This window comes from Elephas maximus, chromosome 5 (assembly GCF_024166365.1).
Source record: "Elephas maximus indicus isolate mEleMax1 chromosome 5, mEleMax1 primary haplotype, whole genome shotgun sequence".
Taxonomy (NCBI): domain Eukaryota; kingdom Metazoa; phylum Chordata; class Mammalia; order Proboscidea; family Elephantidae; genus Elephas; species Elephas maximus.
In genome coordinates, this window is record NC_064823.1 from 76,930,172 (window position 1) to 76,948,553 (window position 18,382).

Genomic DNA, 18,382 nt, shown 5'->3' on the forward strand with positions numbered 1-18,382 from the left:
GAATCATGGCCTAGGGAAGTTGACACACATTTTGGAGGGACACAATTAAATCCATGACAGTTGCTTTGAGTCAAAATTAACTCATTGACAGGGCATTTGGTTTGGATTAGTCTCTACAGAAACAGATTGCCAGGTCTTTTTTCTGCAGTACCATTTGTTGGGTTTGAACCACAAACCTTTAGTTAGTAGAGGATCACAAACCATTTGCACCAACCAGGGACCTTCCAGTCTTCTTAGATATCTGAAAATGATACTTGTTTTTCAGGTCTATAGTTAGGATGAATTAATCCAAGAAATGGCCATTAATCTAACAAAAGGCCAATTCTCTGGGTAATAAAGAGAATTATAACTTTTCAGGAGCCTATTTTTGATATTTTTCTTAAGTATTTTCAGGTGCCACTCAATCCCCCCAAACCATGCTCCAGCTACAGTACTTTTTTCTTGTTCTAGGAAGAAGCTACCAATCTTGCCTCCCACTCCCACCTCCCATAGTATATTCTTATACTTCCTCAGAGAGGTCCTGTCAGTACCCTAGACCAGGTGTGTTCCCACTTTTCATGTTCCTATTGCACTTGCTGGAAACCCCGATGGCATAGTGGTTAAGTGCTACGGCTGCTAACCAAAGAGTCGGCAGTTCGAATCTGCCAGGCACTCCTTGGAAACTCTGTGGGGCAGTACTCTGTCCTATAGGGTCACTATGAGTAGGAATCGACTCAACAGCACTGGGTTATTGCACTTGCCTCCAACACTCCTCACACTTGTAATTATTTGTTCAAGGTTTATCTCTCTAGCTAACCAATAGGCTTCATGGAGATTTGTTCAACACTGTATTTAATACCTTGGCATCTATTTACATGCTTAGCAGGTATTAGGTGCTCATCAAGTATTTCGAATGAAGAAATATTTTTTTTTGCTTCCAGTCATGGTATTTATAGTATTTATTTATTCTACTTAAAAAAAAACAGGAAAAATGTCGTTCAAGTATTAAAGTATTTATAAGTGATTTCTTGGCCTGAGGACTATTTAAAGTGATTATGCCTTACTAAAGAGAGAGGAGTCTAGTTTCCGCCTAAGGTACAAATGTATATGTAGTTATATCACTCCTAACTCTACAGTTTGCAGCATGGCCTGAAGACTCATAGGGCCAAAAACTATGTGTTTGACCTTTCCTTAATTTGTTTATAAAGTTATGTGAACAATGAAAATATTTCCCTTTCATGCTCTGTATAAAGGCTCCCACAAATCAAAACAAGGGAAATGGGAAAGACTGCATTTGTGTCCAGTTGGGGGAACGGAACTAATGTCTATGACTGGTCCATCTTGGGGCTGTTTCTCATACATTTATGTCACAGTGAGGTTACATTAGATTCTTTCTCCCTCTGACCCTTCCCCCCATCATGCTTAGCTTCAATATTACGAAGACTAGGTCTGTTGTTTCTGATGTAGAGACTTAAAATGTTTGTATTTTAGTTTTAATTTTATTTGAGACAAATCTTTGGAATCAATTGAGATGCTAATAGTGCCATAGTAAATGTGTATTTGCTGGGGTGCATAAAGTTTTGAGTACTACTACTAGAAACATTTTTTGAGGGAAAAATGAAGAATTTTAAGTCCCTGTTAGTGCCAACCCATCTACTTTATATTCTGACTGACAGAACCACTGTCATTGTTGTTAGGCGGCATGGAGTCGATTTTGAATCACAGCGAAATCATGACAGTGTACAGCTGCCCATGACCACAGTCAGTCAGCAAAGTTTTCTAAATTCTCTGCTCACTCCACAAGCACAGAAAGAACAAACTAACCACTAAACTTTTATCAGAGTCATGCCCTCTCATCCCATGTCTTTATTTTTGAACATAGGGTGTGAATTCTAAGAAAAGGGGAAACAAATGTTCATACGGGGTGGGGGTTTGGGAGAAATACCTGTTCCCTTGGAAACTTTATCTCCACACTAACAATTCAGTAAACACTCTGCTTTGTATCTGTGGCTTTCACAGTGTTATTCTTTTCCAGTTGCATTGCATTGCATTGCAGTTGCCTTCTCTCAGTTGATAGGTATACTCCAGACGTGGAGTATACAGCAGCAAGTAGGTTGGGCATAGTGCCTGCCTTCAAAACCCATAATGGATTGTGGCAGAAAAGAGAAAAAATTAATCACAAAGCTCATAGATTAATTAATTGCATTGTGATAAATGCTCAAGATTAAAGAGTAGAGAATTATGGATTTCATAATGAGGGAGGGCATTTTATTTGAGAGCAAGATTAAAGTACAGAGAACTAGGAGTTGTGTAACAGGCAGGGGCATTTTCTAGCCGCCTGACCCAAGGAAGGCTTCCCTGAGAAAGTGGCTTAATCTGAGCCCTGCAGGGTGAGTAGGTAGTTGCTAAATGAAGGGGGTTGGAGGCAGAGCCCAGCACAGGTTCCCTGAGGCTGGTGGAGCTGGCCATTTAGGGAGTGAAAGAACACCAGTGTTGTTATTGTGCAGGTAGTGCTTGAGCAGCATTGAGAGACCCTCTGATATATGGATATACGAGATTACATTTTTGCCTTGATGTATTGTTAGAGATTGAATTATGCCCCCCAAAAATATGCGTTGTAAATCCTAACCTCTATATCTGTGGTTATAATCCCATTTGGGAATGGATTGTCTTTGTTACGTTAACGAGTCAGGATTAGTGTAGGATGTATTTTGACTCAATCTCCTTTTGAGATATGTTGTTGTTAGGTCCCCTTGAGTCCCTTCTGACTCAGCAACACTATGTACAGCAGAACTAAACACTGCCTGGTCCTGCACCATCCTCACAATCGTTGCTATGTTTGATCCTATCATTGCAGCCATTGCGTCAAACCATCTCATTGATAGTCTTCCTCTTTTTCCCTGACCCTCTACTTTACCAAGCATGATGTCCTTCTCCAGGGACTGGTCTCTCATGGTGACATGTCCAAAGTATGTAAGACCAAGTCTTACCATCCTCACTTCTAAGGAGCATTCTGGCTGTACTTCCTCCAAGTCAGATTCATTTGTTATTCTGGAAATCGATGGTATATTCACTATTCTTTGCCAACATTATAATTCAAAGACATCAATTCTTCAGTCTTCCTTATTCATAGTACAGTTTCACATGCATATGAGGTGATTGAAAATACCATAGCTTGGATCAGGCACACCTTAGCCTACAAAGTGACATCTTTGCTTTTTGACACTTCAAAGAGATCATTTGCAGCAGATTTGCCCAATGCAATTCATTGTTTGGTTTCTTGATGGTTGTTTCCCTGGGCGTTGATTGTGGATCCAAGTAAAATGAAATCCTAACAACTTCAATATTTTCTCTGTTTATTATGATGGTGCTTATGGTCCAGTTGTGAGGATTTTTGTTTTCTTTATGTTGAGGTGTAATCCATACTGAAGGTTGTAGTCTTTGATCTTCATCAGTATTTCGAGTCCTCTTCACTATCAGTAAACAAAGTTGTGTCATCTACATATCTCAGGTTGTTAAAGAGTCTTTCTCCTATCCTGATGCTGAGATGTTCTTCGTATAGTCCAGTTTTTCAGATTATTTGCTCAGCATACAGATTGAATAAGTATGGTGAAAGGATACAACCCTAACACACACCTTTCCTGATTTTAAACCACACAGTATCCTTTTGTTCTGCACGAATGACTTCCTCTTGGTCTATGCAAAGGTTCTATGTACAGTTGGTCTATCTACAGGTATTTGAGATATAAAAGATATTAAACAAGTGATCAGAGTAGTGGTGGGGGAAGAGAGATGCCAAGCCACATGAAAATTGCTCAGGAGTAGAAGTTCAAGGAGATAAGGACCTTCCTCCATGGTCTCCAGAGAGAGAAGGCCTTCCCCTTTAGCCAGCACCTTGAATTCAGATTTCTAGCCTCCTAAAATGTTGGGAAATAAATTTCTGTTTGTTAAATCCATCCATTTGTGGTATTTCTGTTATAGCAACACTAGATAACTAAGACAGAATTTGGTACTGGAAGAGTGGGTTCTTGCTCTAATAGATACCTAAAATGTGCAAGTGATTTTGGAATTGGGTAATGAGTAGAGGCTAGAAGAGTTTTAAGGTGCCTAATAGTAAAAGCCTAGATTGCCTTGAAGAGATGGTTGTTAAAATTATGAATGTCAAAGGTAATTCTGGTGAGGGCTCAGAAGGAAGTGAGGAGAGCTATCTAGAAAATCTGTCATCTTAGAAAATGTGTATGCCACTAGCAACAGAATGTTAAAAAATATTACCAGAAATGTGGATGTTAAACGTGGTTCTGATGAGGCTTTAAAAGAAAATGACCAACATGTGATTGGACAATGGAGGAAGGGCAATGCTTTTTATGCAGTGGCAAACAACTTCTATGAATTAAGTTCAAATGTTTAATGGAAGGTAGAACTTGTAAGTGATGAACGTGGTCGTGTGGCTGATAAGATTTCTTAGCAAGATATTAAAGGAGTTCTATTGTCTCTCCTTACGGCTTACAGTAAAATTTGAGTGAAAAGAAATGGACTTAAACATGGACTGAGTTAAATGAAAACAGAACTTAAAAATTTGGAAAATTCTGTTGTACAAACTAAGGATACCTGTCCTAGAGTGTTCATCAAGGATGAGGCTACATGATCTTTTGTTAAAGAGATTAAGCCTGTGTCTGATGGATCTACCCAACTACCACAGCAGAAAACCCATCACCTTAGACTGAAGGGTACAGAGAAAAAACAAAAGGAAAGAACATTGTCTTCCTCTCGGAATCCTAAAGACAGGAAACAAGCCAAAGAAGCTACATCTGTTGTCCTCCAAGAAAAGAAAAGAACCATCCTGGAGCAACTTGGAGATCAGCAGAACTGTTGGAAGGAGCATGGGAAGCAGAGCTGCCTGGATCTCAAAGGGTAGAGCCATGGCCTCCTAGGTTTCAAAAAGTCAGATCTTCACCAACTAGGTTCCGAGTGTGGGCCAAGAGGATGGGGCTGCCACCCAAAGCTGAAGGGACGGGACTGCCATGCTTAAAGGGCAGAAGAACCGGGCCTGCTGGGGTCAAAGGGATGGGGTTGCCACTCACATGGAGTAGGGTAATGGGGCTGCCCAAGGCCAAGCAAGCAGAGTTGCCATTCCAGTGGGCCTGGAAGGTGGAGCTGAAGGCCAGGGCGCATGGGCTTCCACCCAGAATCCAGAGGGCATGCTCAACACCCAGAGTCTGAAGAGTGGAGCCATTGCCAAATGGTCTTGGAGAACAGAGGATTATTTTGAAGCCTTAAGAGATAATGTAAATTGTGTTAAGTTTTGGACTTGCCCGGTCCCTGTTATCCCTTCTTTCCTTCCATTTTCTCCTATTTGTAATGGAAATGTCTACCTTGTTCCTGTTCCACTATTGTACCTTGGAAATCTGTAACCTGTTTTCATTGAGTTGATTCCAACTCATAGCGACTCATAGGACAGAGTAGAACTGTAGAAACCATACGGTTTCCAAGAGTAGTGCCTGGTGGATTCAGACTGCTGACCTTTTTGGTTAGCAGTTGTAGCTCTTAACCACTATTCCACCAGGGTTTAAATTTTGGAAACAGGTGACTTATATTTTAGATTTCACAGGTTCAAAGATGATGAGTAATTGTGCATCAGGATGGAATATGCCTAAAATCTCATCCATATTTGATTTAGATGATTCAGTAGATGAGATTTTGTACTTGGGGTTGATTCAAGACTTTTGTGATGATGTGATGGGGTGAATGTGTTTTGTATATCACAAGGACATGAATTTCAGTGGGCCAAAGGGTAGAATGTTATGGATTGAATTTTTTCCTCCAAAAATATGTGTTGTAAATCCTAACATCTGTGACTGTGGTTATAACCCAATTTAGGAATCGGTTGTCTTTGTTATATTAATGAGACATGATTAGTGTAGGGTGTGTCTTGAGTCAAAGTCTTTTGAGATATAAAAGAGATTAAACAAGCAAGTAGAGAAGAGGTAGAGGAAGGGAGATGCCAAGCCACAAGAAGATCACCCAGGAGCAGAAGCTCAAAGAGACAAGGCCCTTCCCCCAGAGCCAACAGGGAGAGAAAGCCTTCCTGTAGAGTCAGCACACTTCCAGCCTCCTGAGAAAATAAATTTCTGTTTGTTAAAGCCACCCACTTCTGGTATTTCTGCTACAGAAGCACTAGGTAACTAAAGACATGTGTGTACCATTTGCCTATAAGAACCGTTGTTGTTGGTTTGCCATATACTTGGTGGTTTTTGATATTCATCATGTATTATCATTTAAATATGTAAAGTAAAACGTGTTCCATCATTAAAGAGCCTGGGGAAATTTTGCCTAAATTTTTGAAACCAAAATAATCCTTACTCATAGAAAAAAAAGAGGGTCCATAGGGACCATTTGTCTAACCTCAAATAATAGCTTTCCCTACACTCCTTTAAGACATATTTTAAAATGATCTGCAGCACTTTGGAATATTTTTTTATTATTGACTGTCTTAACTGTTATGAAATAGAATATAAAGAGGTGTATATGATTTAAATAATATTAAAGTATATAGTAGAAATCTGGTTTCAATATTATTATGCTTTCTGTATTATCTTCTACTGTTTCCTAAAAAAATATACATACTTGGGATTTGACCCTCAGGTTTGCTAACTGCTTCGCTTTTGTCTTTTGCATCTCCAGTCAAATGGTATTGCAGCCATCATTGCTATATTGGTGTTACTGCTACTCCTGGCCATTGGTTTGATGTGGTGGTTTTGGCCCCTTTGCTGCAAAGTGGTAAGTAAGAAGGATTTACAACTTACAGCTGTACTCTTTTTTTTCTTTTTAAGTAATTTGTAAAAGCTGAAATATGAATGATTGTCATATTGTTCAACAACACCAAAATTTCAATTATCAAATTGCATTTTAATTGTTTTTATTACTATAATAAATGCTAGGAAACATGTATGCCAATGGATGTTTATTATAAAACTTAGTCTACAAAGAAGTTCAAAATCATGTTTGGAGGGAGAAGAGAAGAAGGTAGGAGAGGTAGTAGGAATAAAGAGTCTCTCCACTCAAGAACACGAAAAATTCAAGTAAAATGTATCATATTGTTCTGCTGGATTCATTGGGAGAAGCTGATTATCTGTTTTTTTCTTTTCTTTTCCTGTGTCTTTTCAATCATTCATTTCCTCTTTGAAAGAGTTACTATTTCAGGACCTTCTCGGCTTGCCTCTCTAAAAAACATTTTAGAAATATGTCATGTTCAAATGTCAGGGTATCTGTTAAATAGTTACTTTTGAGTAATGACAGGTGGTTGCAGTTTGTTTCATTTTTAGTGTTTGCATAAAATCTCTGAAAGAATATGGGTGTGTGTTAGTTTTCTATTGCTACGGCAACAACTTGCCACACACTTGGTGACTTGAAACAACATGAATTGGTTATCTTACAGTTCTGTAACCAAAGCTTCAACACAGGTCTCACTTGGCTAAACTAAGCTAAAAGATATCAGCAGGACTATATCCCTTTCTGAAGGCTCTACGGAAGAATTTGTCTCCTCGCCTTTTCCAGCTTCTAGAGTCTACCCTCGGAGCCTTGGTGGCGCAGTGGTTAAGAGCTTGGGTGCCAACCAAAAGGTGGGCAGTTCAAATCCACTAGCTGCTCCTTGGAAACCCTATGGGGCAGTTCTACTCTGTCTTATAGGGTTGCTATGAGTTGGAATCTACTTGACGGCCATGGATTTGATTTGGCTTTTAGAATCTACCCCATTCCTTGGTCCATGGCCCACTTCCTCTGTCCTCAAAGCCAGCGATGTTGCATCTCCCTGACTATTCTCCTGTAGTCATATCTTCTTTTGACTCTCAACCCAGCTGAGAAAAGTGCTCCAATTTTAAGGAACCATATAATTAAATTGGATGTACCCAGATAACCCAGGATAATTTCTCCATCTCAAGGTCCTTAACTGCAGCTGCAAAATTCGTTTTGCCATGTAAGGTAACATAGTCATAAGTCACAGGAATTAAAGTGTGGACATCTTTGAGGAGACATTATTCTGCCTACCAGGGAATGGAATGTTGAGTAATACATTTAGCATGTTTCAAACAGTCCAATTTGGATTGTTCAGGTTTCAGAAATGCCTCATAGAAAATATTGTTCTGCAGGAGCATTCTTTCAAACCATGTCTACTACTTAATTTTTTAATATTTCTTTTTTTTTTAAATCAACACATTATGTAGAACTTTATGTTCTGTAGATCACTGTAGTGTTTTACATAATACTGCTATACTGCTCTTTTTTTTTATATCATCTCTGCTGACTGATTTCAGCTTCCTTGTGATTTCAGGCAGTGCTTTGTATTACTCCTGCATTTATTATTAATTGTACTCCAGTCTGCTTTCATGAGGCAACTTTTACAATCCTTTATCTCTGAGCAGTTGGCCCACAGAGGAGGCACAGAATTGACTCAGATGACAGTAGAGACAAGAAACATCCTGTCTCTTTGCTGAACTAATCAGTTTCCTGCCATAGCAGTTTATGCTCAAACGGTTTCCTGTTGTAAGCTTCTTGATTATCCTAGATATGGCTGTTTTGGGGTGGCTAGCATTCTTGAGTCTCAAATTAAAAAGCAGAAAGGTGTCCTAACGTGATTTGTGCTCCTTGATTTTTTAATTTAAACTGCCTAGTGGTAGATTTTCTCCCTTCATTGCTTTGCAATTTCATTTATTATTGACCACAGAGCTCAAAAATGTCATAGCAGGTTAGTTTTTTGAAAGACACATGCAAAAACTCAAAAGGGTTTCTTTGGGAGGTAATCATTTTCTTGTTGTGTCATGTGCTCAAATACAGGCCTAGTCCATTATTCTGCATAGTATAGAGCAGATGCAATCATCAGGTGGTGATACTATCCTTTCCAACCTGGGACTCTGCAGATCACGGTTCAGATTCATGGAGCAATTATCTTTAGGTGGAGCATAGAGAGGATGCTTTCATGGTGTGGTTTAAGGATGTCAGGAAGGCTTCATATCTTCAGAAACATCTGTGAATGCTTACTAATTTCTGGAACACATTTAATAAGGAGAAACGCCATTTATTTATTTACAACTTGAAATATAGATTAAAGGGAGCTAAGCATAGCAAATGTTTCTTTAAAGTAGGTATAAAAGCAGGGAGAAGGTAGAGTCAAAATTATGCATTTTGCCCTTAGCAAGTATTTATTGAGCATCAAATATGTGCCAGAACTGACGATGCAAAAATAACCGTGATTTGATATGGACTGTCCCTTAAGAAATTAGTAGCTCAGTATAGAAACTCAGGCATGTGGGCAAAGAAGTGTAAATACAGGGTCATAAGTGCCCCAGTAGCAACATGTGTAAAGCTAAGAACATACAGGAAGGGAGATTTGCCAGAGAGCAAAGGGGTTGTTTGAGAAAAACCTAACGGAGCAGAAGACGATAAGCTGAGTTTTGAATGACGGTAAGATTTTGGCTTATTCTGGCATTCTTTGGAGGGTGCTAGGCTGCATAGTGGTTAAGAGCTTGGCTGCTAACCAAAAGGTTGTCAGTTCAAATCCACCAGCTGCTCCTCTGAAACTCTGTGGGGCAGTTCTGCTCTGTCCTATAGGGTCGCTATGAGTTGGAACTCTCTCAACGGCACATAACAACAACAACAACAAGCTGAGGCCTAGTGTGCAAGTGAAAGGTGGTGCTAAATGGTTTGAGATTTAGGTCAGAATTCCATTAGAGAGGGTTTTGTCTTATAGGAAGTCTGAACTCATGTCATGGATGATGAGAAACCACTGGAGAAATTTGATGAGTATTACAATGTAAAAGAAGCTTTGCTTGCTCTGCAGTGGGATTGGTCCTGGCTGGGGTTAATTAAGACTGTATCCAACTGAGTTCCATCAATAATTGATAGGGAAAGCCAGTGGGCAGATAGTGCACCTTAGTCATGCTTGGAACGAAGTATTTGTAAAAAAATGTAGGTAGTTGCAATCTAAGACAGACACTTTGTGACTAAAGAAAAATGAAGAGATGATGTCATAAGAAGAGGCCACGGGAGACCACAAGCTGTGAAAAAGGGACATTGAACATATCAGAGTTGTATTTCAGTAGATAATATACTTGTGAGATGCCAGAACTAGAATGTAGTCAGTTAAATATTTCTTTGTTGTGGTTGTTGTATGCCATTGAGTTGATTCTGATTCCAAACCACAACATGTGACAGAGTAGAACTGCCCCGTAGAGTTTTCTTGGCTGTAATCCTTTCAGAAGCAGAACACCAGCTGTTTCTCCCATGGAGCTACTGGGGTGGGGTTGAACTGCCAACCTTTCGGTTAGCAGCTGAATGCTTAACTGTTGTGCCACCAGGGCTCCTTAAATAATTCTTAGCAGTATTAAATTATCAAGGATCAATTTGACCTTGACTGTCTATTGTTACCAGTAATATAACTTTTTACTGGAGGATAAAATGGCATTTATTCACTTGGTGTTGCCCACATTTCTTTTTGTTGAGTGTGTTTTAAGTACTATGGCAATTATTTAAGTTTAATCTTTCAACTGAAACATGGCCAAATAGCTTAAAATGTCTGTTCTCAGGCACTTTTATGATTATATCAGCTATCTACCTCCTTGACAATCTTACTCAGAAGCTCTTACTATGATAGAAAGCCCAGAAAAAAAAGTCCTGAACAGAGGCTCCAGTCTCTGTCACATATTCTTCATTCACTCGTTTTATATATTATGAAGTGACTGAATCATTCATTGCTCAGAGATTAAAATTTCACAAACACCTGATCAATGTTTCAGTGATGGCAATGTTACTTATATTTTAGTTTTTTTTTTTTCTGCCCAAGATAACCTGAAGGGTCTGTGGTCAGTGAATGTCAGGTTTCCAATAGTGGTGATTCTTCCTGAGCAGAGGGGAAAGGGTGGGTTGGGGTGAGACACCTCCAGGGAAAGCTGCAGTTTGGAAAGAGCATCTGTGGTAGACTGAATAATGGCCACCAAAGATCCAGGACCTAGTCCCTGGAACCTGTGAATATTACTTTATAGGCAAAATCGAATTTTTATGTGTGATTAAGATAAGGATCTCAAAATGGGGAGATTATCCTGGATTATCTGGTTGGATCCTAAATGGAATCACAAATGTCTTAATAAGAGGGAGACAGAGGAAGATTATTAGATTGCAAAAGAGAAAAAAGCAATGTGACCTCAGAGGCAGAGGTTGGAATGATGTGCCCACAAACTAAGGAATGTCGGCAGTCACCAGAAGCTGGGAGAGGCAAAGAACAGTTATACCTGGAGCCTCCTGAAGAAACCGGTCTTGCTGACACCTTGATTTTTGCCGTGTAAGACTCAATTTAGACTTCTGGCCTTCAGAACTGTAGGATAATACTGTTCTGTTGTTTTAGGCCTCTACATTTTTGGTAATTTGTTACAGCAGCAAATAAATCAATATCCATCCCCCCAAAAGTTTGGCAGTTCGAATCTACAAGGCGCTCCTTAGAAACTGTATGGGGCAGTTCTACTCTGTCCCGTAGGGTCGCTATAAGTCGTAATCGATTCGACGGCAATAGTTTTTTTTTTTTTTTTATGTACAATAGGAACTAAGTTGCCATTATATGAGAACTTCTTAATTCTAATAAAGCTCTGAAGTAGAAGCAATCTAACTTTTGCATGGTTGCTGCTTCTATACCACACAGGAATTACTAACCTGAGGATTATGAACTTGAATGGAAAAAATATACATCTTTATCTTTACCTGGAACTGAACTTTATAATTTCCTTTATGAACATAGGCCCTGCTCACAAAAATATTAGAAGTCCCGGAGACTTTGTCACCAATGGTAATCACAGCTATACCAGTTAGAGTTGTTCAGATATTTTGAAATATCTTTTACATATATTAATACTTCAAAATTATGATGGCTAGTAGCCCTGCTTCTCCAAAAACTCCAAATTTGTTGCTGTCAGGTGATTCCGACTCATAGCAACCCTATAGGACGGTAAAACTGCCCCATAGAGTTTCCAAGGAGTGGCTGGTGCATTCAAACTGCCAATCTTTTGGTTAACAGCTGAGCTCTTTACCACTGCGCCACCAGGGCTTATTATTTAATGAGTTAATAAAGAAGCACTTATATTTTTATGTAACAGATTTGTTATTTTTACAGGTTTGATGATTGTATTTCACTAGAGTCAAAACCAAAAAAAACTCATTGCCATTGAGTCTATTCCAACTCATAATGAGCTTATAGTACAGAGTAGAACTGCCCCATAGAGTTTCCAGGGAGTGCCTGGTGTATTCGAACTGCTGACCTTTTGGCTAGCAGCTGTACCACTTAACTACTTCGTCACTAGTGTTTCCAAATCACTAGAGTAGGGGTCCTTCAAAATCCTGTGTATTTTAGTTTATGCATTTCAATATACTTCTCTGAGAAGGGGTTCATAGATTCACTAGACTGCCAAAGAAGGGCATAGAACACAAAAGTTAAGGAGCCACCCCTGTGTTGGAATATCTGACCACCCAAGATGCATTTTAATATGAGACTATTTTATAATTTTAAATCATTTAGTTCATTTAATGAGTGTTTGCAAGGATGAAAGAGAGAGATGATATCATTTAAATCACTGCAGCATGGTGTCCCCTGTGTGTGGGCTTTCCAAGCAAACACAGAAATCTAAACCAATGGCATGTGGAGAACTGGATCTAGTAATAACTGTAATAAAAGAGCTCGTAGGCAAAGCTGAATTTTTTGGCAGTACCATTAGTGAATTATAGATTGTGTTGAGTTTGCAAACTATTCCATAAGGGGAAAAGTTCTCGTATTTTGTGTGAAGTTATTTCTCACCATCTGTTTAGAGTCTGTATTTTGCTCATTCAGTAGCCTTACATTTAGCCTCTACAACTGTTTTTCTTTAACAAAGACATCAGCATCCTTCCTTTATCCTTGGATTAAAAAGGGGGCAAAGGAAGCTTAAAAAAACAAAACAAAACTTGTTATAAAGTGAATCCTGAGTGAGATATCAGAAAATATGAGTGTTTTCATCATTGTTCGGCTTAGAGGAGATGCTGCGGATATACGGCAGATTTGTTTTACTAATCAGATGGTAGAAATGACAGTCCTACAGTTGCATCATTTGGGATAACCACACACTCCGCAGAATTACAGATGTAAGGCTAATGAGGTGGCAAACAAAGGCTTTCTGGAGTGTTGTCAATTAGAGGGTGTTATACAGCTGCAAATAAATATCAGAATATGCTGGAAATGATAAATGTTCACTTTGCTCCAGTGTCCTTGGCCAAAGTTCTCCATCCTCAAGGGAAAATTGCAAGCTCATTTTTTCCTTAGTGCATTTAAGACATTACATAAAGATCTCATAAATCCTAATTTAAGAAGCCATTAAAAAAGTTATCTTTTTAAAGTCCAATTTGCTTATAAGTAAGTTGAGCTTTCATGACCAGAATCTATCTGACTGGAGCTCTGCAGAATCATTTTCTTAGCTAGCAACAGCTGTGCTGTTCTTTCTGAATAGTAATAATGCTTCTACACTGTACTTGTTTTTTTATTGTTGAGGAGGGCTCCTGGTGCCTTTACTGAGCTACTTTGAGAGCAGCCTGATTTTTCTTTTTGGGAATGCACAATAAAATAGAAGTAATTTAAACTTTAATATGCTTTCTTTGCCCCATTAATTAAAGTGATTTATGTTTGGTTGCCTCCTGGAGAGAGAGCGTGATGTTAGGACTTATTGCTTCCATGGTGCTATTTTCCAACAGCATCGTTTATAGAGCAGGGCATCAAACTCTTCTGGGTCCAGTTTGTTTTGACAGCAGTACCTTTGCTTAACTCCTGGCAGAACATACTCTCAAACACTGTTCTTCCTGGTCCTCATGTGACATTTTAAATTATCTTTATTGTTCAGATTTCCACCCAGTTAAGGCACCCTGGTAGCACAGTGGTTAAAGCACTCAGATGTTAATCAAAAGGTCGGACATTCAAATCTACTGGCCATTCTGTGGGAGGAAGATGTGGCAGTCTGCTTCTGTAAAAGATTTACTCTGTCCTATAGGGTCTCTATGAGTCAGAATCCCTACTCAAGGGCAACAGGTTTTTTTTTTTTTTTTTTTGGTCCAGCCAGTTGTTTATTTGTTCAAAGTAAGATTTTTTTGAACATTGAAGAGCCTGTCGAGGAGGAAAGGAAAAGGAAGATGAGATCAGCCGGACCATGTTTTGGTTTATTGTTGAAAACATTTGACTTTGTGGCATTCAGTACAGAAGGACTTCCCAAGGGCTAATGTTAACAGAACTTTGTGTTTATGCTTTTCAGAGGAAAAGCCTATACTTGCTCCGATCTTATCAAAAAGAAAAAGGAGAATGAAAGGAAAATCCATATATATTTTAAACCAAACCTGTGAACAGTAAGAATGGTTTCTCTCTTGTACATAATCTCTTCTTGGGCAGTTAGTTAACATTGCTGGATGAATTGGGTGTTTCTTTTTGTTGCTGGCAAAATCAGTTCAGAAATATTACTTGATCGAAAGTCGTTATACAGTATCTTTTTTTTTCTCTCTTTTTAAAACCAAAGCAGTTCACTGTTGACAGTTCTTTTCACTTTTTTTCTGAATATCGGAACATATGATTGCATCAAGCTGGCTGCAGGCTCCAGTGCTGACATTCTCTAGCGCAAAGAATGCCCACATCACTCGAGCATTTGAAAAGTGTTAATGAGCAGATCAAAAGGACTGTTGCCTGAAGCAGCTAACTTTTTTTTTTTTTTTAAGAAATCGGCTCTCCTCCAAACTGAAATCTTCATCCTAGCAGCTAAGTAGATGAAATGTGATCCTCCCTGATGATGATAATAACAAATGAAAAAAAAAAAAATTGGAGAAGAGTCAAACTCTGCATATGGTTCATAAAGTGGTGAAAGTGTTTTCCAGAATCTTCAATACAGAGCTGAAGGATGCTAAGTGGAAAAAATCCTGGCAACTAGGCAATATTATGCCTTTTAAAATCTGCAAATTCTCATAAAATATGGTGCATATGAATACATCCTTTTCTGAAAGGAATGTGCTCCTGCACCATTTAATGTAAAAATGGGGCTCTCATGACTTTTAAAAAAATGTGTTATGAATTGTAAAAGGAAATGTAAAATTTCCTTTTTCTTGCATCAATTTTACTGAAATGTAAGGATGTCAGTTGGACACAGATTTTTGCCATTTTTGACTTTTGAACCTAATGACTTCAGGTGATTTTTCACCCTCTTTTGTTATTTTTAAGGCAATGTGGCATAGTGGAGAGAGGGTGTATTTTGAAACATCACCCCCCCCCCAAAAAAAATTTCCTGTTCTAACATTTCTAGGTGAGTGATGTTGCGTATGTTAATTAAATGGCTATGATGGCCTCTATCTGACAGAGTAGCAACCCTATAGGACAGAGTAGAACTGCCCCATATGGTTTCCAAGGAGCACCTGGTAGATTTGAACTACCAGTCTTTTGGTTAGCAGTTGTAGCTCTTAACCACTTCACCACCAGGGTTTCCACAGAGTTGTTATAAGGTTTAAATGAAACTATGTCCGTCCGTCCGTCCGTCCGTCCGTCCGTCCGTCCGTCCGTCCGTCCGTCCGTCCGTCCGTCCGTCCGTCCGTCCGTCCGTCCGTCCGTCCGTCCGTCCGTCCGTCCGTCCGTCCGTCCGTCCGTCCGTCCGTCCGTCCGTCCGTCCGTCCGTCCGTCCGTCCGTCCTAACAAGTAACAGCTACACAACAAATCATAAGCCTTTCCTTCTGTATCCTTTCCCTTTGGAGCCCAAAAGTTATTTTAAGAGGATATCATGTAGCCAAAGAAGTTGGAACTCAACGTTTGTAGGTTGATGGACCTGGTTCCTGGGTTTGAATCCTAGGAAAAAATTACAATGTTTTCCTTTTATATATCCTTGGGAAAATTGTTGAAGCTAGAGATTCCTTTCTTTATATTTAAAATGGGGATATGCAAGTAACCATACAAGGTTAGTATGAAAATAAGAGAAATATAAAATGTGCACTATGTGGCAGCACCAATAAAGTGTGGTGATTGTAGTAGTAATAATAGTGCACAGATGAGCCTTAGCTCTTTTTCAGCTTCTGAAGGTATTGTTATCTGTTATTGTGGTGGCTGTGTCTCTTAATTTACTAGATCAAAATTTGATGTACGTAGAGTTTAAAGGGCTTTGTTTCTGTTGTTAATAATGTAAAAAATATACTTGCCTGGATTTTAAAATCACTTTAAATTTATGAATACACCATATGTTTCCTCATTTATTAAGACTGATTATACATTATTGGGCCAATACACCTGATGGAATAAGATAAATACAAATGCATGTAGAAATATGGACAAACTTAATGGAAAGACATAGAAACAAAAGAACCTGATAGAAATATCGTGTTATGTGGTTTTTTTTTTTTTTAATCATTCTATTAAAATTTTCACATTGGAAAATACCTACAATTAATTCATTTCCCTGGTGAAGAAACTTGGGATGATCTTATGTCTTCCTATCTGCTATTGAGTTCATTAGTTGTCTGACTTATTGGCTGACAGAGAAAGGTAATGTTTCATTGTGTTTGGAATTAGCAATATTTTAGTTCCTTGGAAATCTCTTTATTGCTACGCGTTGGAATCAACATGAAAGCACACAACAAAAGCAACATATACTTCTTTCAGTATTTTGCTTTTAAATTTGGAGATTGACTATGATCTTTTGTGAACATTTGTAGCTTCACATTCCTTCAGCTTCACATTCAGTCATGTTTTTAGCATCTGCTGTTTGCAGAGCACTTCATTAGGCAGTGGTGGTATTTATGAAGAAGTAGAAATTGTCACTGCCCTTCAGGAACCTACACTTGTAAGGAGCAATAAAAAAAATCCCGAAATAAACATATAAGCTCAAGCTACTGCAGCATGAATGGTTCAATTGTGTGGCAACATCCGTTTATAGATGTTTTAAGGCTTCTAGATGAAGTTATAGAAAGCGAGTGGACTAGTCTATAAAGGCTGAATGGAACCAAATGTGGAAATGGTCATTTTATTTAGAGGAATCAAAGGGGTTGTCAGTGTGGCTGTAATAAAGATGCATGTATAGGAATGGGAAACCCTGGTGGCGTAGTGGTTAAGTGTTACGGCTGCTAACCAAAGGGTCGGCAGTTCAAATCCGCCAAGCACTCCTTGGAAACTCTATGGGGCAGTTCTACAGGGTCGCTATGAGTCGTAATTGACTCAGTGACAGCAGGCATAGGAATGTTTGTAGATAGGAAGTTAGGGCTGAACTGTGGAGGGAACGACACATCATGCTGAGGCATTTGGACTATGAGAGTTGGCTCACATGGATTACTGTGGAATGGGCTTTGGTTTGCAAGATTGTGGATAATGGTACTGGGTAAGGGTCTCCAGTAAAGGGAAAGAATGTAAGGATACCTCTTGTGATCCTGTTTCAGTTTGTCGGCAATGGATATATGAGGACTTTTAATTTGAAACTAGGTACTGTACATAATAGTAAGTCTGGCAAAAAATAAATAAAAGAGGAAGAGTCATGGAGAGGGGTGTTCAGTATTTCTCAGAATGTAATATAGAACAGAGCTGGGAACACTATTTATGTCCTGAGATATTCATATGCCACTGCAAGATGAACTGATAATAAGCAGAGTACATTTACAATTTCCACAAAGAAATGAATAAGAGTTCGGATATATTATGCTCAGACTTAGTATAATGAAAGAATGTATCTTCATCATTTTTTAGTTTGAGAACTCCAAAAACACTTAATGGGAATTGATGAAACTAAAAGTGGAAACATGATTTGGAAGGTCCCTCCAATAAGATGGAGCCCTAGTGGTACAGTGGTTAAGAGTTATGGCTGCTAATCAAAAGGTTGGCAGTTTGAATTCACCTGCTGCTCCTTGGAAACCCTATGGGGCAGTTCTACTCTGTCTTATAGGGTCATTATGAGTCAGAATTGACTCGACAGCAGCAGGTTTGGTACAGGTTTTCCAATAAGACGCAGTGGTTCACTGTTTTCAGTTGTGGGACTCTGAGCCATTAATCATTTGGCCAGAAAAGTCATTTGATCAGGCTAGAGTTTGGAGAATATTGACCTGATGACATAAGTTAGATTAAGGGATGGGTTATACATAGAGAAACAAGCTAGATGTCTAATTTAAACATGAAGTGAACACAACAAGTAGAGCAGGCAGACACTGGTGCCAAAAAAGGCTACTGTAACTATAGACTATCAGTCAATTTTATCAATATGTTATTAATTAAAATGCTTAGAATAGGAGTGAGGAGTGGTAAGGGTGCATCTATTTTGAGTACTACTTATTCACTTATAATGGCTTGACCATACTAAAAATGCCATTGTTAGTTCTAGGAGCCACACTCTAAGTTTTTTTT

The 18,382-nt window shown here is 38.8% G+C and overlaps 1 protein-coding gene across 2 annotated transcripts in view; it reads left to right on the top strand.

The window, feature by feature from the left end:
- ANTXR2 (ANTXR cell adhesion molecule 2) overlaps nucleotides 1–18,382 on the top strand; it is a 168,970-nt gene that overhangs the window by 78,235 nt on the left and 72,353 nt on the right. For both annotated transcript variants that reach the window (XR_007517646.1, XM_049885923.1), the window contains exon 12: nucleotides 6,661–6,756. Coding sequence is in view for 1 of the 2 variants with exons in the window: in XM_049885923.1 (XP_049741880.1) it covers nucleotides 6,661–6,756 (96 nt within the window). In the remaining variant the exon portion in view is untranslated. The remainder of the gene's footprint in view (nucleotides 1–6,660; nucleotides 6,757–18,382) is intronic.